The sequence below is a fragment of the Ursus arctos genome, unplaced genomic scaffold, assembly GCF_023065955.2.
Source record: "Ursus arctos isolate Adak ecotype North America unplaced genomic scaffold, UrsArc2.0 scaffold_18, whole genome shotgun sequence".
NCBI lineage: Eukaryota > Metazoa > Chordata > Mammalia > Carnivora > Ursidae > Ursus > Ursus arctos.
This window is the reverse complement of record NW_026622852.1, coordinates 41,811,986-41,838,154: the sequence shown is the minus strand read 5'-3', so window position 1 is coordinate 41,838,154 and position 26,169 is coordinate 41,811,986. Positions and strand designations below refer to the sequence as shown.

At 54.8% G+C, this 26,169-nt stretch overlaps 2 protein-coding genes across 6 annotated transcripts; both read right to left on the bottom strand.

The window, feature by feature from the left end:
* Positions 1-503: 503 nt before the first annotated feature.
* LOC113266329 (alpha-1-acid glycoprotein-like) lies at positions 504-3,797 on the bottom strand. Of its 4 annotated transcripts, none has more exons than XM_057313711.1 (6): positions 3,643-3,797; positions 3,085-3,227; positions 2,787-2,857; positions 1,900-2,022; positions 1,651-1,754; positions 504-684 (listed from the first exon to the last, which is right to left on the bottom strand). In XM_057313711.1, the coding sequence occupies exons 1-6, from the start codon at positions 3,754-3,756 to the stop codon at positions 607-609; spliced, it is 633 nt and encodes a 210-aa protein (XP_057169694.1). In that variant the 5' UTR covers positions 3,757-3,797; the 3' UTR covers positions 504-606. The 4 variants fall into 4 exon arrangements, with proteins under 4 accessions (XP_057169694.1, XP_026369621.2, XP_057169692.1 ...); XM_026513836.4 differs by having other exon boundaries at positions 1,900-2,007; XM_057313709.1 differs by having other exon boundaries at positions 504-1,754.
* A 12,731-nt stretch (positions 3,798-16,528) lies between these two features.
* Positions 16,529-19,916, bottom strand: LOC125283270 (alpha-1-acid glycoprotein-like). Of its 2 annotated transcripts, XM_048223454.2 has the most exons (6): positions 19,660-19,916; positions 19,112-19,254; positions 18,811-18,881; positions 17,925-18,032; positions 17,676-17,779; positions 16,529-16,709 (listed from the first exon to the last, which is right to left on the bottom strand). In XM_048223454.2, exons 1-6 carry the CDS (start codon positions 19,771-19,773, stop codon positions 16,632-16,634), a joined length of 618 nt encoding a protein of 205 aa, XP_048079411.1. In that variant the 5' UTR covers positions 19,774-19,916; the 3' UTR covers positions 16,529-16,631. The 2 variants fall into 2 exon arrangements, with proteins under 2 accessions (XP_048079411.1, XP_057169691.1); XM_057313708.1 differs by having other exon boundaries at positions 16,529-17,779; positions 19,660-19,828.
* Between the last annotated feature and the right edge of the window lie 6,253 nt (positions 19,917-26,169).

The window sequence follows — 26,169 nt, the reverse complement described above, 5'->3', positions numbered from 1 at the left end:
GACAGCCTCCTCTTGCCAGGATGCTCACTGCAGCCTCTGCAAGACTCTGCCTCCAGGCCGGCCCCTCCCAATGCTCTCCCCAGATGGCAGGGTGATGTCTGAGGTGAGGTCCTCAAGCTTGGCACCACACACCCAGGTCTCCCCCCGCCCCCATTCACCTGACCTCCTCCCAGGGCTCTGCCTCAATGTTTCTCAAACACATCCTCTCTGATCCTCGGCTTGCAGCTGGAGACCAGGTATTTTCCGCTCCATATCTTTCTAGACTGGTTCAGATGCCCCTTCCAGGAAGCCTTCCCAGACTTCCACTGCAGAAGGAACCTCCCCCGTGCTGGGCTCCCACAGCATTGTGTGCCTATCATCATCCCAGATGTGGTGGCTGTGACAGCGGGGGCTCTTCTCACCAGGGACACGGGCTTAGCCACTGATCAGCCAGGGCTCGGCTCAGGCCAGGCTTCCACATGCATGAATGCATGAGGGACGGAATGAGCAAACGACCACCTGCCTCCTGTTTCACATGCAGAAGCTTTATTGATGCACCTGAGACGAAAACGTGATGTGCAAAGGGTGGGCGTAGTGCTGACGACGGGCCCCCAAGTCCCCGAGGTCCTAACCCAGTGCTGTGTCTCCCTCCTTCTCCTTCTGCCTTTCTTCCTTGTGCTGCTTATCCAGGGGTCCACACAGATCCTGGCAGACAGAGAGAGGGGAGCACGGTGATGGGAGGCGCTCTTGTTGGGGGAAGGGTGCAATGAGCTCCAGACTCTGGCGCAATGCATTCTCCCTCCCTGAACCTCAACCTCTTCACCTCCGAATGGGGGCTCGAGGCTGTACGAACAACTGGTGTTTACTGAGATCTCGCCAAGCCCCTAGGTTGATCTGGATTCCTCATAGCCATCGTGCGGATGGTGAAACTGAGGTTCAGGGGGGCCATGTGGCCTGTCCATGGTCCCCAGCTCTTAGACGGGGGCGGCAGGCTACAGGCCAGGGGCCAAGTGGTGCTGTATGCCCAGTCCTTCCCCGCAGCTCCCAGGAGGGGGGACGGGAGGTGGTTTATGCCACTGGTGGTCACGAGAGACGGCCTCAGGTGGCCAACGGAGACCTTTTTACTTTAATAATAATAAAAAGAATGTATGTCATGTATATCTAAAAAGGTATAGCCCGCTCATCAGCTCTGTGATTTCAGCTGTTATTGCATAGGACACGACCGAGGAAAGCCTCTCCCTGAACACTGGTTGAACAGAAAGTATTAAGGAGATTATTATATAGGTAATTCTCAGTTATAGCAAAAAACAGGGTGGTGGTCCTGGACTTGCGGGCAATTTGGGTGATGCAAAAAACCACAACAGGGACTCCCCACCCACGGGTGTCAGTCGTCTGGGGTGTGGCCGGCAGGTGTAAAGGATCATTATCCTTGTGTGTTTCTCTGTCAAGTTCCCACTGCCACCCTGTCCCTGCTGTTCCTCCTCCCTCGCCGTCCTCCCTGTTTCCCCGGGACTTTTCCCCCCTGGGCTCTCATCCCGTGGGCCCCTAGGGAGCTCAGCTGTCCCTGCAGGGAGACAGGCGCTTAAAGACAGGATGTCCTGCCTCGCTGTGCAGCCGTGGCCGCTCTCCCTGTCTGGGCCTCCGGGGCTGCCTAGTCCTCCTTGCCTTCACCTTTTTCGCATCGGTGTAACTGATCTCTGACTTCTGCATGCCGATGCACGTGATGGCTTCGTGGAACACTCTCATTTGCTCCTCGGTCACTTCTGGCTTGTCAGCTGCAGGAGGGAGTAAGGGGGCTGGGTGAGCATGCCTGGGCCGAGCTGGGACGCCGGGGAAGGTGGGGGCTCTGGGGGCCCAGCCGCAGGGCACGAGGTCTGCTGCGTGAGGCCTGGCTGGGGTGGACGTTGCAGGGCTGCTTACCATAGAAGGACAGTCCCTTGTTCTGCTCATCTTTCAGGGAGTGGCCAAACATGAAGATCTTGGGATCCTTGGTGAGCAGGAGATCGGCAAATTGTTCTTCGCCTGACTCTGGAGATAAAACCTCTGGGTGAGACCACACAGCACAATGGTCCCGGTCACAGGCAAGGAACCCTGGGTGTGCCCATGGCCCCGCAGCAGTCAGCAAAGGCCAGGGGTTCACCTGGGCCATGCGACCCTCGCTCCTACTGTGTGGCAGGCCCTGCGCTGAGATGTGCAATCGTAGGAGCCTCACGTGGACTGTGGCTGTCAGGGCCTTTCTCCCCATTTTCCTGATGAGGAAAGTGGAACCAGACAGGAGCCTCAGGGCTGCCCAGGGCTGCTCGTTTCATCCCATCGGCATTTGTATGCTCCTACCATGTGCTCTCTCCGGGGTGATGGCGGGGACAGGAGGGAGTCACTGTCTCCCTACATAGACTGCCCCGCTCAGATCCCAAAGGAGAAAGAGTAGTTGAGAGAAGCAGGACTGCAGCCAGCCTTGGCTTTGAATTCTAGCTCTAATTACAGGCTGTGTGACTTCAGGGAAACTACTTAACATCTCTGTTTCTCTGTTTTCTCAGCCGATCCCAAATGTCCTCTAAGATTGTTTGTGAGTCTTAAGTGGGTTAATTCGAGTAAAGTACTTCAAACAGTGCCTGGCACTTAGAGCTCAAGTCTGTGGGCAGGTAGTACTGATTATTTCAAGTGCGGAGACACGGGGACCTGGGAAATGTACGAAGAGGGCCTATCCTGTGTTCTCTGTGCTTCACCCCAGCACCGCCCCTTAGGCTAGCCCACCCACATGTCCCCATGACACACCCCAGTCCTCCCGCCTGAGGGCTGGTCCTCACCGTATTTGGACAGGGTCCCATTCTCCCGCTGGACCTTCAGATAGCTGGAGTTATAGACGCACTTGTCCCCACTAAAGCCAGACAGAAGAGGCAGAAAAACGGGAAGATCATGGAGGAGAAGTGGACAACCACTGGTCTCTATCATTGAGGGGCAAGAGTTGGTGGTGACTAGTCCGCCCTCCCCATTCCATGGATGAAAAGGCTGAGGCCAGGAGGAAGGAGGGACTTGCTCAAGGTTTTCGAGCAGCTGGGAACAGAAGCCTGGGGCTGGGGATGAGCTAGCATGTGGGAGTCTTACATGGTTTGGTAGTCTCTGAGCAGTACTATGTCATTGGTATGGTTGGGCTCCATGTAAAAGAAGCCTGCTTGGAGCGTTCCAGCAATCTGATTGACCTCCGGGTTATGGAAGGCCGAGGCGATACAAAACCACTTGCCAGAGATCTGGGAAGAAGCCAAGAGCTGATGATAGAGACCGGGAGCCGAATGCCCCTGTTAGCCAGCCAGGTAGATGCCCCCTCCTTTCTGCACACAGGGGCACTGGCGCCCCAGGTCGAGGAGTGGACGTGCAGGAACTCACTCTGAGGATCAGTCCCTCCCCCAGCCGCTGGCTGGCCCCTCCTTGCCCCGTACAGAATGCCCCCTCTGGGGGACCCTGCAAGGAGGCTGCTGCGTTTGGAAGCAGAAGACTGCCAGCAGAGGCTGGTCAGAATGTCACCCCAGGACCCAGGAGAGAAAAGGGCAGAATCAGGCAGAATCAGGCAGAATCAGGCAAGGAGGCCAACCACAAGCCAGCGGGAGAAAGGGAAGCCCAGGGAAGGAGGCAGGAGCCCGTGGCACTCAGGGGCTGGGGACGCACCTGGTCCAGGGTGGCGTTGGTGATGGGCTCCGCCGTGAGGTTGGCACACACCGGGCTCTGGGCGTCCAGCAGGGGAAGGAGGCTCAGGGCGGCAAGGGCCCAGGACAGCGCCATGGCCGGATGGAGAGGCACCTGGACTCAGGCAGAACTGGTAGCTGGAGGGTACAGTGACCTTTATATCGAGCCGTGGGCGGAGCCCTGGAGCCCCCTTATGACGCAATCCGATGAGCGCTTGCGAAATGCCTTGCACAAATCCTTCCCTCCTTCCCCCAAAGCCGGCTCTAGCTAAGGCCTCCAAGCCTGGGTCTAATCAGAACTCTGACCGGAAGGGCTACAAGGGCCCTGTGGTCTGGCTGTTCAAGGCCAAGGTGCTGTGGGCTCGAGTGGTATTATTAAACGTGTAGATTTCCACAGAGGGGTCTCTAAGCAAGCTCTGAGGGTTTTTTTGTTTTGGAGTTTTTTGTTTTGTTTTATTTTAATGATTATTTATGTATTTATTTATTTGAGTCACAGCAAGAGACAGCGAGAGCGGGTGGGAGAGGCAGAGGGAGAGGGAGAAGCAGGCTCTCCACTGAGCATGGAGCCCGATGCAGGGCTGGACCCCAGGATGCTGGGATCATGACCTGAGCTGAAGGCAGGCACTTAACCGACTGAGCCACCCAGGCGCCCCAGTTTGGTTTCGTTTTGTTTTAAAAGCTCTCATGTTTTTTTTACCCAATTTGTGTTCCACTGAACATCCAGACTTGAGTGAGAGCCAAGCATAAATCAAATGCTGAAGGCTATTTAGACAGCTCCCTGGCCTGGTGGGGCGGGGGTCGGGGATGGGTGGAGGAGGGATCCAGGGTGGGGGTGAAGGAGAAACATGGATTCTCTTCCAGCTGAGTGTGGTAACCACTGTGGTAGAATGAAAGTCCATTGGGGGAGGGGGGCGCCAACCCTGTCCCCGAGGCAGGAATGCTTCCAAAAGGAAGAGGCGTCAAAGTTATATGTCCATTTCCAGTAAAGTTAGTATTACATGAACTGGCTCCCAACATTTAAAACAAGAAATCATTTGCCCGTGGTCTCCACCCCGTGCCACGGGAGCAGGAGGGTGGCCTCTCTTCTCACCAGGAGCTCCCCAGCCCCGGACGGCACCCAGCACTGCAGATGAGGGCTGCCGGGCCCGCGAGCATTTCCACCGACCGGGCAGATCTTTAGCCCTATGAATAAGTACTTCCAAAGAGTCTTCTTATGTTAGGCTTACGGCTTTGTATCCTTATTCATTTCATATATTTCGAGTCATTTGTCATGTTTCCGTGTGGTTAGCGGTTGTAATTGCAAAGGACGCGTACCCCTATCTTGCTATTCCTACATCCCACATACTTAATCATGCCCTCTTTTCATATCTGCAGCATTTTATTTTATATTTCCAGCTTTATAGAAATACAATTGCCTTTTTAAAATCATCTTGCCATTCAAGAGAAACAAAAACCTGTCACGGACAAGACTACAATGTTATTCAAAATAGCCCCAAACTAGAAACAGTTCAAATGCCCGTCATCAGGAAAATGAAAAACACATTGTGGCATTTTCATAAAGGGACTATGACTTAGCAGTAAAAACCAACCAGCTACTGGTATATGAGACAACACGAATGAATCTCCAAAACATTCTGCTGAGCAAACGAGGCCAGACTTAATCAAGCTCATACTGTAGGGTTCCATTTATAGAACATTCTAGAACCGCCAAAAAACGAATCGAGAATGGCAGAAATCAACCCGTGGTTGCTTAGGGGCAGTCTGACTGCCAGAGGCTGTAAGAGCCCTTTCTGAAGTCGATGGCAGGACTCCACGTTTCCACTGCAGGGGGGGTTATGCACGTGATGTACATTTGTGAAAACTCATTGAACCGTAGACCTGAAATGTGTGCGTTTTATTGTATGCCAATTATACCTCAATTAAGTTGATTTAAAGAAAGGAACCTCTGTCCCCAAACAGAGAAGACAAAACATATGAGAAATCAAAAAACACGAACGCTCTTTAATGTGGTGACAATTGGGCGACGCACAGATGCATCTCCTTCTCCACATCCTTGTCAGAGTGGAATTCCCTTTCCTCTTTGTTTGTTTTTTTGTTTTTGTTTTTTTGTTTTTTGGCGCTCACTTAGTGGTTTGGATTGTCATTGCTCTAATTCGAGTCTTGAGAAAAGGACGGGCTCATCTGCAGGGAAGAGTGGACGCGAGAGAGCGTGTGGCGCATGAAGGACCTGGGGTCCGTGTGACTGGCAGTGGGATTCTGTGGGAGGGACGGGGGCCGATGCTGGAGAGCTTGGCGGGAACCGAGCCTGCAGGGCACGGAAGCCGGGCTGGGAGTCTGCAGTGGACCCTGCAGGTATTAGGAGAAATGGAAAGATTTTCAGTGGGGTGGGAGATGCATAGTCAGATTTGCTCTTTAGAAAGATCCCTCTGTCTGCAGTGGGGAAGGTGGGGTGGTGTCAGGGTAGGGGACCGGCTTGGAGAGGAGTCGGAGGCTGTCGCAGTGGCCCCGGTGTGAGACCATGGGACTGCGGACAGACTGGAGACACTGCTTATCTCAAGGAGAAGCTGATTGTTACATGGAGACAGCACCACCATCACCCTGGGCTATCGGGGCTTCTGCCCAGAGCTCAGAGCTTTAGAGGCTCTCGCAGATCACACACACACACACACACACACACACACACACGTGTGCACACACATACTTTATTAAATAACACAGATGCACGACTATCAATTGGGATCTGGTCTCTGGTACTGGCACAAAGTGACCCACAGCCCTAAACACCCTGCTTCACAACCGACTCTGGTCTGGCCCCAGGTAAGCAACTCTTCCTCTCACACCGGATCCTTGAATCACATTCCGTGGCCCCACGTGTAGTGAGGGGCATAGAGAGAAATGAACGCTTGCTCTTACAGCCAGTAAATGGAACGCCTCTCCTCCGGAGGGAGGGGTCCTCCCTGTGGCACAGGTGCCCCTGGAGGTCTCCCTCTCCTCCCAAGTGGCTCTCCAAGGAGATCCTTCAAGTGCACCCAACACTCCCCCGACACAGTACAATTTTCTCTGTCTTCTTACATTTCAAGGATTCTTTAGTACCTCTGTGGATCGAGGGTCTGACAGCCCTCCCAACCCTGCCCCTCCATCTGGCCCAGGCCCAGTGTCACAAGAAGTTTGGCAGGAAATAGGATGAAACGTTTCACACTCACCAGGGCTCTTGCTCACAGTAGGTGTGCAAGACGTCGTAGCTGCCGTTATTTTGAAAGGTGCTCATTATTGGGTTGAACCACATGAAATTGCATTTTATAGACCAGTCGAATATCATTCAGTGTCAGATGATTCGCCCCGCTACTACAGAACCATAGCTCGGTCTATGGTAGCAAGCAGGGAAGGCCTTAGCACCCCCATTTTGCAGAGGGAGAAACTGAGACCCAGAGAGAAGGAATGACCCACCCAAGTCTATGTCCCAGTCAGGAAGGTAGGACTGGAATCCACCTGCCAGCCTCTCCCCTTCTTGCTTGCCCCCCCCCCCTTTCCCGGCACAGGGCAGCTGGTCATTGGTGCATTGGTGGCTTGATTCATTGTGGACAGAGCAAACACAGGATTGGCCCCACTGGGAAGTCCATTCTGGCTGTTCCCTGACACTCGGTTGTGCAACGGGAGACTGGGAACCACAGCGGCTGTCAGGGCAGGATAGGGCAGGGGACACATGCAAGAGCACTGGGCCTTCCCCAGATTTGGGTCACCATGGGAGGAAAGGGGTGCTAGTGGGAAAGCCCCCACAGGCGGGTCTGAGCAGATGGCAGAGAGGATTATTAAAATCCAGCTATGTTCTCATCAGAGGCCGCATCTGAAGGAGGGGGAGGCACTGGGGGCCAGGCCATGCTGGGCCATTGTCCCTCACTTTGGAGTAGATTTTTCTGCCACAGCCATCACGTGAAGAGCAGCTTAAGCAGGGAGAGGCTGCCCGCCTGGGGGCTAGGGAGCTCTGTCTGTCAGGCATGCCCTAAACTGCCAAAGTCAGGACCTTGGGGCAGCAGGGAGCAGTAAGATAAGCTGCCTGACCATCTGGGGGGCACTGAGGCACCACAGGGAAATAGCTTTCCCAGGGACCTGCCTCCACGATGGCCGCATAAATGACAATGGTGATAATGGTGATGTGATGATGATGGAGAGAACGATGATGATGGTGATGATGGTGATGATGGTGATGGTGATGATGGTGATGATGGTGATGATGGTGATGGTGATGATGGTGATGGTGGTGATGGTGATGATGGTGATGGTGATGGTGATGATGGTGATGGTGATGATGGTGATGATGGTGGTGATGGTGGTGATGGTGATGATGGTGATGATGGTGATGATGGTGATGGTGATGATGGTGATGGTGATGATGGTGATGATGGTGATGGTGATGATGGCGATTGTGGTGATGGTGATGATGGTGGTGATGATGGTGGTGATGGTGATGGTGATAATGGAGATGGTGATGACGGTGATAGTGGTGATGGTGATGATGGCGATGATGGTGATGGTGACAGTGGTGATGGTGGTGATGGTGACAGTGGTGATGGTGGTGATGGTGACAGTGGTGATGGTGGTAATGGTGATGATGATGGTGATGGTGATGATGGTGATGGTGGTGATGGAGATGGTGGTGATGGTGATGGTGATGGTGGTGATGGTGGTGATGGTGATGATGGTGATGGTGATGATGGTGATGGTGATGATGGTGATGATGGTGATGATGGTGATGGTAATGATGGTGATGGTGATGATGGTGATGATGGTGATGATGTCGGTGATGATGGTGATGGTGATGATGGTGGTGATGGTGATAGTGATGATGGTGATGATGGCGATGATGGTGATGGTGACAGTGGTGATGGTGGTGATGGTGACAGTGGTGATGGTGGTGATGGTGACAGTGGTGATGGTGGTAATGGTGATGATGATGGTGATGGTGATGATGGTGATGGTGGTGATGGAGATGGTGGTGATGGTGATGGTGGTGATGGTGGTGATGGTGATGGTGGTGATGGTGATGGTGATGGTGGTGATGGTGATGATGGTGATGGTGATGATGGAGATGGTGGTGATGGTGGTGATGGTGATGGTGATGATGGTGATGGTGATGATGATGATGATGGAGATGGTGGTGATGGTGATGTGTAAAGATGGCAACAGCAATAATAATGGGGATGGGGCGCCTGGGTGGCACAGCGGTTGAGCGTCTGCCTTCGGCTCAGGGCGTGATCCCGGCGTTATGGGATCGAGCCCCACGTCAGGCTCTTCCGCTATGAGCCTGTTTCTTCCTCTCCCACTCCCCCTGCTTGTGTTCCCTCTCTCGCTGGCTGTCTCTATCTCTGTCAAATAAATAAATAAAATCTTTAAAAAAAAATAATAATAATGGGGATGATGAATACGAGGGTGGTGGCTTCTGTTTATTGAGAACTCACTTTGTGCACAGAGAAGTTAGTTAAATCCCCTGTTCTAGGACTCAAAAATGGCCAGCGGTAAAGCCTACTGGTGAATATTTTGAGCTTTGTGGGCCATACAGGCGCTGCGGTAATGACTCAACGCCGCCGTGCTCGCATGAAAGACCACAGACAATGCACAAGCAAGCATAGCTGTGTCCACTAGAACAGTATTGACAAAAACAGACCGTAGTTGGCCAAGCCCTGCACTGGCCCACCATCCCTACACCAGTCTCTTCTACTCTTGGGCTTCACATGGTCATCCTTGGCCATGGGCCTGATTCCAGACTTCTCCCTCACACCCTGGGCTGTTTACCACTTGAAATCCACCCTCAAATGATGCAGAACCACAATAGATGAGAGGTTAGCTAGGTCTTCCCAAGTGATCAGACTGTCCTCTCTGGTGTCCCTCCCTCCCAGGGCCAGAAAAGGCTGCCACCAGGAGAAACACATGCACGGCCTCCGGACCCACGCAGCGGACCAAGCACGCGGGGTCGCCGGCCCAGCCGCCCCCTGGACTGTGGTATCTGGCGGCGGCGCCCCCAGCACCAGCCCCTCCTGCGTTTGCCTACGTCTCCTCGGTTCCCATCATGCCTTATCCGTCAGCCACCGTGTAAGAACCTTTCTCTCTCTTCCTCCCTGCCTGTCTCACTCGCTTCAGAATTCACGGTCAGACCTGTGTCACGCAGCTGAGAACCCGGGCGCCCCGTACCCCTGTGGTTCCCCCACGTGTATAATGTGCAGAGCAGGCTGGACACTCGTGTAGTCACTCAACAAACCCCAAATGCTCGCTGCATACCGGGGAGACAGCTTGCCGGTGGGGGGCCCGCAGTGAGGAGCCCAGCAGAGGGCCCTGTGCTCTAGGAGCTCACAGGGAAGGCGCCTGGGAAGCTTCCCGTTTCCTTGTGGGACTTCCCGGCAGGCTGCTAGGTGCACACTCACTGTCTCCTAATGGGCGTTCTTTTTGAGAACAGTTCTAGACGTATAGAGAAATGGAGCAGATAGTACAGACGCACACAGCTTCCCTCATTCTTCACATCTTACACTAATAGGGCACATTTGACAGTGAGCCAATATTAATACATTATTACTAACTAAAGCCCACAGCTTATTCGGGTTTCCACAGTTTTTACCTGAACCTTTTCTGCTCCGGGATCCCACCCAGGAGGCCACATAGGTGCCCCTGGGTTGTCATGGGTCCTTAGGCCCCTCTTGGCTGTGACCGTCTCTCAGACTTTGCTGGTGTCTGAGGGCCTTGAGCTCTGAGGAGGACGGGTCAGGCCGATGGCAGGAGGAGCTCTTCCTTTTCCCGTGGATTTGGATCTAACATCCGCAAGAGAGCAAAGACTTGAGCAGTGGGGGCAGAAGTGGTTCAGGGTGTGGACTCCGAGCTGCACTGGAATCCCGGCTGCCACTTCCTGCTGCCGCAGCCTCAGTAAAGCTACTGCCTCTCTGAGCCTCAGTTTTCCCCATCTGGTAAATGGGGTAATAGTCTCGACCGGGGACGGTTGTGCGAGGATTAAATGAGGCGCGAGGCCAGACGCAGGTGAGATGTGTGCGGAACGTGTGGGGCGGTGCCGGCAGCCGCTCGCTGCCCGATAAAAGGGCGGCGTTGTCCTCACAGCCGAGAGCGCTACGGGGCAGCACTGTCGTTAGGAAGAAGAAAAATGAGAAAAGGCGGCTTCAACAGGACAGGAAGGTGCAGGGGGAGAAATAGCCCTGAACCCTGAAATTAGATCTGTCATCCCGTCCCGACGATCAGCAGCTAGTTCTATGCCTCAGTTTCCCTCAGTGGGAAATGAGTTGGTCGGGAGACGGTCAGAAGCCTGTGTCTGTGGCAGCAAGAGGCCAGAGTCGCTGTGCGGGCTGCGCTTGCTGGGAGCGGAGGCGCCGGGTGCCATCCAGCCCCCGTCCCCGTAAGGTCTCGGGCCTGCGACGTGGGTTCTGGCTGCCCTTGGCGGACGCCGGGAACATTCTGCCCCGTCAGCTGCCGGAGGCCGGACTGCGTGCTCAGGCCCAGCAGAGGGGCTGGAGGCACCTGCCTGTGCTCCCGGTCAAGGGCAGGAGAGGTTTCCCTGGAATTTGGTGGCCCAGGATAAAGCTGCGAGTGTCTGCGGTAGGCAGGGGTCTCTCTGCTTCTGAGGCTGTTCCATACCCTTCCAGGCTCAGACCTGTGGTCAGACCTAACCAGGTTGCTGCCCAGGCCTGGCCAGGCCATAGGGAAGGGGAAAGGCCCTGAGCTGTAGTGCCCACAGACCTGGCCGGTGGTAGCCATGGAACCTTGGGTGGGGGGGGGGGGTTGCTTTGTTCCCAGTCTGTGCCTCAGTTTTTTCCTCTGTGAAATGGGTTGTGGTAAGGATGAAATGAACGAATGCATGGAAAGCCCACAGTATCTAGAAGCTGGCCGGGAACCATAGTACTTCCAATGCTTCCAGAATTTGGGCTGATGATGCCCTGAAGTTTCTCCAGCTGTCATCAGTGAGACTGAGCATGCTCACTGACAGGCCAGGGGCCCCTTAGAAAGTTTATGGGCCTGTGCTGCCCCCTGCTGGCCAGCTGCCTTATAGCCCCTGCACCAAAGGCTTGGTAGCTAGGAAGGTTTTCTGATTTGATTCTGTTTGGGTGGAGAGGGGGGGGGGGCTGTAGCTTCTGCCTTAGGGGGAGTTTTAAGTCCCTTTGGGGCCAAGCGGGTTATCAAATGATTAGAAGGTAGGGTGTGTGGAAACCCTGTAGTTAGACCGGATAGTCCCTGAAGGAGGGAATTGGATTCAAGAATCCTGTTCATTGGGTTCAGATGGCATCTCCTGGTTGCTGATTAACGAGCTCTGGGTGTGAGCGCAGCGCTGGCCCTGGCAGCTCTCTGACGCTGAGCTGACATTTACAGAGGCACTTGGAGTGCCAGGCAGCAGACAGAGCTTTTCCCCGGAATGTTCCTGTGGGATCTATCCTGGGAGGTGGCTAAGTGTGGAATTTTCAGGTGGGGGGACAGTCCTTGAAGGGTGCAGTGCCCTGGCCAGGGTCCTGTGGCCACCCCGCGGAATGGCTAGGATTTGGGGCAGGCCTCCTGCATCACTTTGCCTCTCTGAGCTTCTCTTGCTCGTCCATGAAATCAGCATGACTGTAGCCAGCGAATAACTAAGTTAAGCGCTGGTACAGAAAACACTGAACTCAGAGCCAGGCACCCGGGACCCAGGATGCAGTGGCATCTCCGGGTTAGGCACCGCCTCTGTTTGAGGAGCTGCCAGACCGGTTCCCAAAGTGCTTGCACCGTTGAACGTTCCCACCAGCGCTGTGGGAGCCTTCGGATTTCTCCAGATCCTCACCAACATCTGTCTTCGGGCTTCAGTCATCCAGTGGTGGCCAAGCGCACGACGTGGCATCCCCTGTGGTTTTCAGTTGCGTTTTCCTGATGGCCCAATGCTGTTGAGCATCTTTTCACGTGCTTGGTGTCCATTTGCATATCTTCTTGGGCGAGACCTCTATTCTGATCCCAGCAAAGCTCTCTCTTCCCCCCTACGCTGTGCACAAATGTGGGTCAGAAGAAGGGGGAGCAAGAATAAGACCAGAGTACAGTTTGCCAAGCAAGATGCCAGTGACAGGCTCCGGCCAAGTCCTCCTAACGTTATCCCGCTTCATTTAGGCCAGACCCTCTCTCTCCGTGTCTCCTCCACTCGCTTTCTTCCACGACACTCGGGCCGCACCCTCTTCCTGCCAGTTGCTGGTTTGGCGACGCTAGCTGCGCGCTGTAGTGAGTCCCTGGAGAAATCCATGCTGCAGCTCGTGGCTCCTACCACATCCTCCCCAGCACGTTAAATGATACCCCACATCCCTGTAGGGCCGGGCCAGGAAGGACACCCTTCCACTTGCCGCCCTGGAGGAGTGAAACCAGACCCCCCACTCCTACAGAGTCCCATAACAATCACGTCTCTTCACTGCGCCACACTTGGCCAATGGCCCCATGTTATGTTTCCGGTGAAGGGGGTTTCCTCCTGACCTGGGGTGATGCTGGTCTCCCTGCGATCTGGCTCTCAGGTTAGAAGCCTCAAGAAGGCAGCCGGTCACCAGTGTAACCCCAGGGCCAGGCACACTGGCTACCACATAGTGTAGGATCGAACAATATTTACTGAGTACACGGGGGAGATTGAACTAACCGTTTTTGGGGACCTGATCTGGGTCAGGCCCTCCTGTTTCTCATCCTTCATCCTTCCAACACATCTCTCAAGTCGCTGTTTATGATTCCCATTTTAGAGCTGAGGACACTGAGCCCCCAAGCGTCGGGGCCAGGGACCAGCCGGGGCTTAGAACGGGGTGCATTCCAAGCCTGGTGCTCTGCTCAGCCCTCTGCGCAGTCCGTGAACGCAGCTCCCTCTCCCCTCAGGTATTACGTGCCTCCAGGACCTACCTCCGCTTGCTCGGCCCAGCCAGCCCCCGCCAAGTGGCCCCCCATGGCCCCCTCGCGACCGGCCAGGGCGCCCCGGCCCTCCATCCAGCTACACCTGGAGGACCTGGAGGAGCTCAACAAGGCCCTGACCCGAGCCGTCCAGGCCGCCGAGAGCATCCGCTCCACCACCAAGCACATGAGCCGCTCCCTGTCTGCCGACCTGCGCCAGGCCCGAAGCCTGCGCGGCTCCTGCCTCTTCTGACGTCACTGGGGCCCCGAACCAGCCGGTGGGGGCAGGTGGGCAGGCGGCCTGCAGCTGTTCCCCGGGCCAGGAGTCAGCTGGAGCCACTCGGGAAGGCCCCATAGACCCCTCCTGAGAGGTCTCCTTCCAGCACGGGCCCTGCCTGCTCAGCGTCTTCAAAGCACAAGGGGTGTTGGCGGCTCATCGAGAGAAGGAACTTTCAGGGGCCCAGCCCCCACAGGAAGTGCTGGGCCCAAGGCCCCCTTCTGCCCAGATGCGGTCTCTGGGGGTCTCCTGGTCGTGCACTGTCCACCTCTGGCTAATAATATGTTTTTCAGATACAGATGGACAGATTTTTTTTAAACGGAGTTTTCCTGGTCTTAGATCTAACCTCTGAGGCCCAATAAGCAGGGCTAGGGCCAGGGTCTCCGGGGCAAAGGTGTCTCCTCACCGGTGACCAGCCGCTCTGGAGTCGGCCTCTCTGGGAAGGACACAGCTGGGCACTTTCCTCCTAGTGACCGATGGCCAGTAGGGCACGTTGGGGCCATGGAAATGTCAAGATGTCGAGCCCCCAGCATGACGTGCGCCCAGCAGTCCGTGGCTGGAGAGGCCTTTCCCATGGGCCTGCTGGGAAGGGAGACCCCCGGCGAGGGCCCAAGGAAGCTGTCCACCATGGTCCCTCTCTGTACCTCCTCCCGACAGCCCCAGTGCTGTCCCTGGGATCCCTGTGGGATTTGGCTAGTGGCCAGCTACCTGCCAGGCCCCGCTGGGCAGCGGGAAGCCAGCCCGTGTTCTGTTCCCCTCCTCGTAGCAGCGTGTACCTCAGCTTTTCTGGGATGTGTATGCATCAGTGATATTTGTATATTTGAGGTGTTTAAAAATCTATTTTCATGAAGAATGAATATTGATCTTTTACAAAAAGAAGAAAAGAAAAAAAAAAAAAAACATTCCCAAGGCTGCCCACATCTGTGGTGTGTGTCATCGACTTGCGGTTTCTTAACTCCAGTGTGTGGGGTGGAAGATTCGATGAGGAGCCGAACCCTTCCCGCGGGGACCTTGCCCGTTTCCCGACTTTCCCTGCCTTCCTGTGCTGGCTTCTGTTTCTCCAACCTTCCCCCCTCCCTGTGTCAGGACCTGGAGCTTTTGCCTGGCGGGTCTGCCTGGCCAAGCCCCTCCTTGCTGAGGTCAGAGCTGTTAGGAGACACACAGCAGATCTGTGTCTGCCAAAGCACGAGCCTGGACTCTCTTTCCAGTGCTCCGTTTAGTAGCAAACAGCAACACCGGTCACCCTTTACGGAGCACCCACTAGACGTCGATCCCTGAGCTCAGTGCTCAGCACAGGGGCTCACACAGGGCACAGCCTGGCCTCCAGGCCCCCCGCCATGTGCCCCCTTTGGCGATGAGAGACCGAGGTTCTAGAGGGCTCTCTGCCCCACCTCACGATGTCTGACTCTGAAGTCTGTGTTGTTACCGCCGCCCGCTGCGGCTTCCCTTGCCTTTTTCTTCAGCCGCCCCTCACCCCCCACACTTGCCCCTCCTGCCCCCCAGGACCCGTTTCGATTTCATTTTTCAGCGGGTCTTTCTCAGTGGAGTGAAAATGGCAGTTCTCTGAGAAGGGACGATTTCTTGTGGGTTCTGAGCCTCCAGGTCCACCCAGTCCTGGGTGCCAGGAGGCTCTTCCAGGGAGATGAGGAGGGGAAGGGGGAGCCAAGGGTGCGGCGGTGCTGGGCGTGGGCCCAGGGCAGTGTCCCCAGCCTCAGTGCCCTGGGCGCGGTGTGGCTCCAGCTTTGAGCTAAGGATGCTGCCTCCTGGGTCTGTGCGGACTGGCTCTTGGGACAGCGGTGGCGCGTGAGCCACGGGATGGGGCGTCAGGACCAGGGCGATGACCCCGTCACTCTGGATGGCTTAGGCCGCTCCGGCACGGAATTGCCTCAGCAATGTGGCCCCACTTTCGGCCACCTGAGTGGTGCGGATTCCCTCCCCTACCGGTAACTCTCGTAGCCGCCGGGTGTGTAAGGAGCCGGCCTTCCTTGCTGGACTCCCGGTTTCGGGGCCTCCGTTTTCTCCATGCCTCGAAACAGGCCTGCCTCTGACGTGGCCCCATCTCCAGGGCTTCAAACATATTTGCAAGATGGCTGGTTTCTAGGGGCCGACCTCCCCCCAGGGATGTCCTTGTGGGCATCAGATGGGCACCCCGAGAACACTCCCTGGAGACACACAGCCCCTCTGGCCTCGGCCCCGAGGCCTCTCCCCGTCCTGCCCCTGCGGAGACAGCCTCCTCTTGCCAGGATGCTCACTGCAGCCTCTGCAAGATTCTGCCTCCAGGCCGGCCCCTCCCAACGCTCTCCCCAGATGGCAGGGTGATGTCTGAGGTGAGGTCCTCAAGCTTGGCACCACACACCCAGGTCTCCCCCCGCCCCCATTCACCTGACCTCCTCCCAGGGCTCTGCCTCAATGTTTCTCAAACACATCCTCTCTGAGCCTCGGCTTGCAGCTGGAGCACCAGGTATTTTCCGCTCCATATCTTTCTAGACTGGTTCAGATGCCCCTTCCAGGAAGCCTTCCCAGACTTCCACTGCAGAAGGAACCTCCCCCGTGCTGGGCTCCCACAGCATTGTGTGCCTATCATCATTCCAGATGTGGTGGCTGTGACAGCGGGGGCTCTTCTCACCAGGGACACGGGCTTAGCCACTGATCAGCCAGGGCTCGGCTCAGGCCAGGCTTCCACATGCATGAATGCATGAGGGACGGAATGAGCAAACGACCACCTGCCTCCTGTTTCACATGCAGAAGCTTTATTGATGCACCTGAGACGAAAACGTGATGTGCAAAGGGTGGGCGTAGTGCTGACGACGGGCCCCCAAGTCCCCGAGGTCCTAACCCAGTGCTGTGTCTCCCTCCTTCTCCTTCTGCCTTTCTTCCTTGTGCTGCTTATCCAGGGGTCCACACAGATCCTGGCAGACAGAGAGAGGGGAGCACGGTGATGGGAGGCGCTCTTGTTGGGGGAAGGGTGCAATGAGCTCCAGACTCTGGCGCAATGCATTCTCCCTCCCTGAAACTCAACCTCTTCACCTCCGAATGGGGGCTCGAGGCTGTACGAACAACTGGTGTTTACTGAGAGCTCACCAAGCCCCTAGGTTGATCTGGATTCCTCACAGCCATCGTGCGGATGGTGAAACTGAGGTTCAGGGGGGCCATGTGGCCTGTCCATGGTCCCCAGCTCTTAGACGGGGGCGGCAGGCTACAGGCCAGGGGCCAAGTGGTGCTGTGTGCCCAGTCCTTCCCCGCAGCTCCCAGGAGGGGGGACGGGAGGTGGTTTATGCCACTGGTGGTCACGAGAGACGGCCTCAGGTGGCCAACGGAGACCTTTTTACTTTAATAATAATAAAAAGAATGTATGTCATGTATATCTAAAAAGGTATAGCCCGCTCATCAGCTCTGTGATTTCAGCTGTTATTGCATAGGACACGACCGAGGAAAGCCTCTCCCTGAACACTGGTTGAACAGAAAGTATTAAGGAGATTATTATATAGGTAATTCTCAGTTATAGCAAAAAACAGGGTGGTGGTCCTGGACTTGCGGGCAATTTGGGTGATGCAAAAAACCACAACAGGGACTCCCCACCCACGGGTGTCAGTCGTCTGGGGTGTGGCTGGCAGGTGTAAAGGATCATTATCCTTGTGTGTTTCTCTGTCAAGTTCCCACTGCCACCCTGTCCCTGCTGTTCCTCCTCCCTTGCCGTCCTCCCTGTTTCCCCGGGACTTTCCCCCCCCGGGCTCTCATCCAGTGGGCCCCTAGGGAGCTCAGCTGTCCCTGCAGGGAGACAGGCGCTTAAAGACAGGATGTCCTGCCTCGCTGTGCAGCCGTGGCCGCTCTCCCTGTCTGCGCCTCCGGGGCTGCCTAGTCCTCCTTGCCTTCACCTTTTTCGCATCGGTGTAACTGATCTCTGACTTCTGCATGCCGATGCACGTGATGGCTTCGTGGAACACTCTCATTTGCTCCTCGGTCACTTCTGGCTTGTCAGCTGCAGGAGGGAGTAAGGGGGCTGGGTGAGCATGCCTGGGCCGAGCTGGGACGCCGGGGAAGGTGGGGGCTCTGGGGGCCCAGCCGCAGGGCACGAGGTCTGCTGCGTGAGGCCTGGCTGGGGTGGACGTTGCAGGGGTGCTTACTATAGAAGGACAGTCCCTTGTTCTGCTCATCTTTGAGGGCGAAGCCAAACATGAAGATCTTGGGATCCTTGGTGAGCAGGAGATCGGCAAATTGTTCTTTTCCGTACTCTGGAGAAGAAAACCTCTGGGTGAGACCACACAGCACAATGGTCCCGGTCACAGGCAAGGAACCCTGGGTGTGCCCATGGCCCCGCAGCAGTCAGCAAAGGCCAGGGGTTCACCTGGGCCATGCGACCCTCGCTCCTACTGTGTGGCAGGCCCTGCGCTGAGATGTGCAATCGTAGGAGCCTCACGTGGACTGTGGCTGTCAGGGCCTTTCTCCCCATTTTCCTGATGAGGAAAGTGGAGCCAGACAGGAGCCTCAGGGCTGCCCAGGGCTGCTCGTTTCATCCCATCGGCATTTGTATGCTCCTACCATGTGCCCTCTCCGGGGTGATGGCGGGACAGGAGGGGAGTCACTGTCTGCCTGACATAGACTGCCCCGCTCAGATCCCAAAGGAGAAAGAGTAGTTGAGAGAGGCAGGACTGCAGCCAGCCTTGGCTTTGAATTCTAGCTCTAATTACAGGCTGTGTGACTTCAGGGAAACTACTTGACATCTCTGTTTCTCTGTTTTCTTAGCCGATCCCAAATGTCCTCTAAGGTTGTGAGTCTTAAGTGGGTTAATTCGAGTAAAGTACTTCAAACAGTGCCTGGCACTTAGAGCTCAAGTCTGTGGACAGTTAGTACTGATTATTTCAAGTGCGGAGACACGGGGACCTGGGAAATGTATGAAGAGGGCCTGTCCTGTGTTCTCTGTGCTTCACCCCAGCACCGCCCCTTAAGGCTGGTGCACCCACACGTCCCCATGACACACCCCAGTCCTCCCGCCTGAGGGCTGGTCCTCACCGTATTTGGACACAGTCCCATTCTCCCGCTGGACCTTCAGATAACTGGAGTTATAGACGCACTTGTCCCCACTATAGCCAGACAGAAGAGGCAGAAAAACGGGAAGATCATGGAGAAGAAGAAGTGGACAACCACTGGTCATTATCATTGAGGGGCAAGAGTTGGTGGTGACTAGTCCACCCTCCCCATTCCATGGATGAAAAGGCTGAGGCCAGGAGGAAGGAGGGACTTGCTCAAGGTTTTCGAGCAGCTGGGAACAGAAGCCTGGGGCTGGGGGTGAGCTAGTATGTGGGGGTCTTACATGGTTAGGTACTCTCTGAGCAGTATTTTGTCATCGGTATGGTTGGGAGCAAAGTAAAAGAAGGCTGCATGGATCGTTCTAGACGACTGGTTGAACTCCGGGTTGTTGAAGGCCGAGGCGATGTAAAACCACTTGCCAGAGATCTGGGAAGAAGCCAAGAGCTGATGATAGAGACCGGGAGCCGAATGCCCCTGTTAGCCAGCCAGGTAGATGCCCCCTCCTTTCTGCACACAGGGGCACTGGCGCCCCAGGTCGAGGAGTGGACGTGCAGGAACTCACTCTGAGGATCAGTCCCTCCCCCAGCCGCCGGCTGGCCCCTCCTTGCCCCGTACAGAATGCCCCCTCTGGGGGACCCTGCAAGGAGGCTGCTGCGTTTGGAAGCAGAAGACTGCCAGCAGAGGCTCTTCAGAATGTCACCCCAGGACCCAGGAGAGAAAAGGGCAGAATCAGGCAGAATCAGGCAAGGAGGCCAACCACAAGCCAGCGGGAGAAAGGGAAGCCCAGGGAAGGAGGCAGCTGCCCGTGGCGCTCAGGGGCCGGGGACGAACCTGGTCCAGGGTGGCGTTGGTGATGGGCTCCGCCGTGAGGTTGGCACACACCGGGCTCTGGGCGTCCAGCAGGGGAAGGAGGCTCAGGGCGGCAAGGGCCCAGGACAGCGCCATGGCCGGATGGAGAGGCACCTGGACTCAGGCAGAACTGGTGGCTGGAGGGTACAGTGACCTTTATATCGAGCTGTGGGCGGAGCCCTGGAGCCCCCTTATGACGCAATCCGATGAGCGCTTGCGAAATGCCTTGCACAAATCCTTCCCTCCTTCCCCCAAAGCCGGCTCTAGCTAAGGCTTCCAAGCCTGGGTCTAATCAGAACTCTGACCGGAAGGGCTACAAGGGCCCCGAGGTCTGGCTGTTCAAGGCCAAGGTGCTGTGGGCTCGAGTGGTATTATTAAACGTGTAGATTTCCACAGAGGGGCCTTTAAGCAACCTCTGAGGGTTTTTTTGTTTTGGAGTTTTTTGTTTTGTTTTACTGTAATGAAGGGCTTCAGAGGGGAGGGGGTGGGGGAATGGGAAGGGTGGTGATGGGTAGTAAGGAGGGCACGTATTGCATGGTGCACTGGGTGTGATACGCAACTAATGAATCATCGAAATTTACATCAAAAACCAGGGATGTACTGTATGGTGACTAACAATATAATAAAAAAAATTAAAATAAAAAAAAGATTATGTATTTATTTGAGTCAGAGCAAGAGAGAGCGAGAGCGGGTGGGAGAGGCAGAGGGAGAGGGAGAAGCAGGCTCTCCACTGAGCAGGGAGCCCGATGCAGGGCTGGACCCCAGGATGCTGGGATCATGACCTGAGCTGAAGGCAGACACTTAACCGACTGAGCCACCCAGGCACTCCGGTTTTGTTTTGTTTTGTTTTGTTTTAAAAGCTCTCATGTTTTTTTTTACCCAATTTGTGTTCCACTGAACATCCAGACTTGAGTGAGAGCCAAGCATAAATCAAATGCTGAAGGCTATTTAGACAGCTCCCCGGCTTGGTGGGGCGGGGGTCGGGGATGGGTGGAGGAGGGGTCCAGGGTGGGGGTGAAGGAGAAACATGGATTCTCTTCCAGCTGAATGTGGTAACCACTGTGGTAGAATGAAAGTCCATTGGGGGAGGGGGGGGGCGCCAACCCTGCCCCTGAGGCAGGAATGCTTCCAAAAGGAAGAGGCGTCAAAGTTATATGTCCATTTCCGGTAAAGATAGTATTACGTGAACTTGCTCCCAACATCTAAAGCAAGAAATCATTTGCCCGTGGTCTCCACCCCGTGCCACGGGAGCAGGAGGGTGGCCTCTCTTCTCACCAGGAGCTCCCCAGCCCCGGACGGTGCCCAGCACTGCAGATGAGGGCTGCTGGGCCCGCGAGCATTTCCACCAACCGGGCAGACCTTTAGCCCTATGAATAAGTACTTCCAAAGAGTCTTCTTATGTTAGGCTTACGGCTTTGTATCCTTATTCATTTCATATATTTCGAGTCATTTGTCATGTTTCCGTGTGGTTAGCGGTTGTAATTGCAAAGGACGCGTACCCCTATCTTGCTATTCCTACATCCCACATACTTAATCATGCCCTCTTTTCATATCTGCAGCATTTTATTTTTTTTTTCCAGCTTTATAGAAATACAATTGCCTTTCTAAAATCATCTTGCCATTCAAGAGAAACAAAAACCTGTCACGGACAAGACTACAATGTTATTCAAAATAGCCCCAAACTAGAAACAGTTCAAATGCCCATCATCAGGAAAATGGAAAAACACATTGTGGCGTTTTCATAAAGGAACTATGACTTAGCAGTAAAAACCAACCAGCTACCGGTATATGAGACAACACGAATGAATCTCTAAAACATTCTGCTGAGCAAACGAGGCCAGACTTAATCAAGCTCATACTGTAGGGTTCCATTTATAGAATGTTCTAGAACCGCCAAAAAACGAATCGAGAATGGCAGAAATCAACCCGTGGTTGCTTAGGGGCAGTCTGACTGCCAGGGGCTGTAAGAGCCCTTTCTGAAGTTGATGGCAGGACTCCACGTTTCCACTGCAGGGGGGGTTATGCACGTGATGTACATTTGTGAAAACTCATTGAACCGTAGACCTGAAATGTGTGCGTTTTATTGTATGCCAATTATACCTCAATTAAGTTGATTTAAAAAAGGAACCTCTGTCCTCAAACAGAGAAGACAAAACATATGAGAAATCAAAAAACACGAACGCTCTTTAATGTGGTGACAATTGGGCGACGCACAGATGCGTCTCCTTCTCCACATCCTTGTCAGAGTGGAATTCCCTTTCCTCTTTGTTTTTTTTTGTTTTTTTGTTTTTTGGCGCTCACTTAGTGGTTTGGATTGTCATTGCTCTAATTCGAGTCTTGAGAAAAGGACGGGCTCATCTGCAGGGAAGAGTGGACGCGAGAGAGCGTGTGGCGCATGAAGGACCTGGGGTCCGTGTGACTGGCAGTGGGATTCTGTGGGAGGGACGGGGGCCGATGCTGGAGAGCTTGGCGGGAACCGAGCCTGCAGGGCACGGAAGCCGGGCTGGGAGTCTGCAGTGGACCCTGCAGGTATTAGGAGAAATGGAAAGATTTTCAGTGGGGTGGGAGATGCATAGTCAGATTTGCTCTTTAGAAAGATCCCTCTGTCTGCAGTGGGGAAGGTGGGGTGGTGTCAGCGTAGGGGACCGGCTTGGAGAGGAGTCGGAGGCTGTCGCAGTGGCCCCGGTGTGAGACCATGGGACTGCGGACAGACTGGAGACACTGCTTATCTCAAGGAGAAGCTGATTGTTACATGGAGACAGCACCACCATCACCTTGGGCTATCGGGGCCCCATGCGTGGTGAGGGGCATAGAGAGAAATGAATGCTTGCTCTTACAGCCAGTAAATGGAACACCTCTCCTCCCGAGGGAGGGGTCCTCCCTGTGGCGCAGGTGCCCCTGGAGGTCTCCCTCTCCTCCCAAGTGGCTCTCCAAGGAGATCCTTCAAGTGCACCCAGCACTCGCCCGACATAGTACAATTTTCTCCGTCTTCTTATATTTCAAGGATGCTTTAGTACCGCTGTGGATCGAGGGTCTGACAGCCCTCCCAACCCTGCCGCTCCATCTGGCCCAGGCCCAGTGTCACGAGAAGTTTGGCGGAAATAGAATGAAAAGCAATCAGGGTCATGCAGGATGGTGGTGAAATAGTGTCCTGGCTCGACCACCTGCTAGCTGTGTGACCCTGGTCAAGTTACTTAGCTTTTCTGTGCCTCAATTACCCCATCTATAAAACGGAGATATGGAGAGTAGCTACTTTATCAAGTCGTTAAGCGGATTAAACCAATTCACATTTGTAACGTGCTTGTTAAATGAAACACTCTTGTTTCTAAGATTCTACCAGCCAGGAGAACCATCACCATCCGTTTAACTTCAAGCTGGGATGGGGAGAAAAACAGACGGACTCCTGCCTTACGTAAATACTTCTGGGATGGCAGGTTACTTTCCACATCTAAAGACATCAAAATACAAAAATATGTGGCTAGTAGGTTCGAGGAAACAAGATACTTTTTCCATTGGATGGATAAGGAAACAGAGAGGTCAGGTGAAAGGTGAGGTCTGGATCATCAGGGGACAGCACCCATTAGGAAGGCCCCGTCTTCCGAGAAAGCCACTGTATCCGTGTTTCTTCATCGAGGCCAGGTCTCAGCTCTGCGTCAGGTGACTACTGTGCAGTCTTCTGCATGAACAGCCATGAACAGTACGTGGGCAGAGCCAACGATCCTAGTCGGGAACTTTGTGTCTGGGCTGACGAAACACTCAAAGACTTGCCCGTGTTCAGATCGTGTTTTGTGATCTTGGCCAATTTATGTAACCTCTTTGAACTTGGCCTCCCTCATCGGAAGAGCTGGCGTAGTAACACGTGTCTCAGGAGGGTTGTGCAGGAGATGAAAACGTGTCACACTCACCGGGGCTCTTGCTCACAGTAAGTGTGCAAGACGCCGTAGCTGCCGTTATTTTGAAAGATGCTCATTATTGGGTTGAACCACATGAAACTGCATTTTATAGGCCAGTCGACTATCATTCAGTGTCAGACGATTCGCCCCGCTATTACAGAACGGTAGCTCGGTCTATGGTAGCAAGCAGGGAAGGCCTTAGCACCCCCATTTTGCAGAGGGAGAAACTGAGACCCAGAGAGAAGGAATGACCCACCCAAGTCCACGTCCCGGTCAGGAAGCTGGGACTGGAATCCACCTGCCAGCCTGTCCCCTTCTTTCTTGCCCCCCACTCCTTTTCCCAGCACAGGGCAGCTGGTCATTGGTGCAGGGGGACTGTCCGTGGCGGTGGCTTGATTCATTGTGGACAGAGCAAACACAGGATTGGCCCCACTGGGAAGTCCACTCTGCCTATTTCCTAACACTCAGTTGTGCAACGAGAGACTGGGAACCATAGTGGCTGCCGGCCCCCAAAGAGCTGTGTTCTGCTCCCCGACACCCTCCTACCTGCCCCTGCTGGGAAGGCGCTGGCCCAGCTTCAGAGGCCTCACTGGCCAGCTCCCAGAGGCCCTCCTGGAATGCCGACTGAGAGTTGTGAGTGCCACGGTTTCCACATAACCATCCTTCTCTTCCCCTCTGACCCTTCTTCCTGACCCTGTCACCCCCTCCAGGCTTCAGAGCCCTGCAGAGGCTGCCGACGCCTCTGGAGCTCTGACGCAGTCCTCTTTCCTGCCCTCCAGCTCAGCCAGCTGCCTCCTGGACAGCTCCACGGTGCCCCACTGTGGCTCAGACCCACCTCGGCCAACAGAACCGGCCCCCGCTGTCCTGCGCAGCCTGCTGCGGCTTGTCCTATGCCCAGCCCAGGACCCCGTCACGTCATTTTGAAGAGCAAGTATACCGTTCCCCAAATAGGCAGTCCTCCCTTTACTTCCCAGCCTTGGCAGGTGCTGTTCCTTCTCTTCCCGATGTCCTTCCTCACCTGGCAAACCTTCATTCATCCTCTATCAGCCTCAGCTTGGGATGGTTACTTTTATGTGTCAAGTTAACTGGGCCGTGGGGTACCCAGATATTCGGTCAAACACACTAGGCGTAGCTGTGAGGGTGTTTTTAGATGAGACTAACATTTGAATGCATAACCTGAGTAAAACACATTGCTTCCCCCGAACCCACCAAGTGTGGTTGGGCCTCATCTAATCTGTCGAAGACTTAAGTAACATTAAAGGTCTGAGTAAGAGAATTCCTCCTGCCTGACTGGTGGCGATGGATACCAGTCTTTTCCTGCCTTTAGGCGTGAACTGAAACATTGGTTCTTGCTGGCTCCCCAGCCTGCCAGGCTTTACACTGGAATGATACCATCTGCTCTCCTGCGTCTTGAATGGGCCAACTCACTCTGCAGATCTCAGGACTTGCCAGCAATCACAATCGTGTGAGCCAGTTCCTTACACACACACGCACGCACACGCACGCACGCACATACACACACACACCCTATTGGTTCTGTTTCTCTGGAGACCCTGATTAATACGGAGTGTCACCCCCTGACTATTCTGTGCTGGGATGGCATCGGTCACACTCTCCTTTTGCTCCCCGCACCCCCAGCCCACCCAGTCTGGTCTCCTGCTCCTGGGTTTCCTAACCCTTAACCATGCAAGGTCCAACTCCACCAGTGGCCTCCAGCAGACTCAGAGCCCCTCAGACGCCCTGTCACACCTGTCTCTGGAACTCCAGTGCCCGCATAAGGCTTGGCACAGGGAAGGGGCTGCTGAGACATGCATGTCAAGGAAATGTTCCAGAGAAGGGAAGGGGCTGCTGAGACATGCATGTCAAGGAAAAATGTTCCAGCGAGCATCGTTCAACAAGTTTGAGCGCCTCCAACATGCTGTGCTCTGTGGCGACAGCGGAGGACAAGATCCATCCTCTGCCCTCACAGAGCTTCCTGTGGGGACAACAGACGCCTGAAGGGCTGGATCTTCCGCTCTGCAGAGCTGGAGGTGTGATCCAACGGCGGGGCCAACTTTCTGGGGGTGACAGCAGGGGGCAGACCTCAGGAAAGGATTCAACTGAAGCAAGCCATTCTGTCTCCCTTTCATTTCTGATTTATTTTCAAAGAAATGAAAGAACATTCTTATCTCATTTCCAAGGCATCCCCCCTCCCCCCAGTTTTGGAAACCATTTTCCAGATTTAGGAAAGAGCGCAGGGCCCCAATTCTTGGGACTTGAGCATGCCCTAGAATCCCTGGGAAGGCTTAATAAAACGTAGATCGCTGGGCGCCAAACCGGGAGTTTGTGATTCAGTAGGTTTGGACTGGGGCTGAAAATGTGCATTCGTGCCCTGCTCCCAGGTGCTGCTGGCTCTGCTAATCCCAGGGGGTCACTCTGAGACTCCCCCTGTCAGCAGTCTTGGGTTTGAATTGAGGCTTCGCCCTGGCCTCGGCAGGTGAGCTCGGGCACTTCCCTGGGCTTTAGTTACCTTCTACATAAAATGCCAGGGTGTGTCTGCGACATGGGAATCTCCAAGCCCTTCCAGACCACGAATTCTAGCCTCTGTGGCTGGGACTCT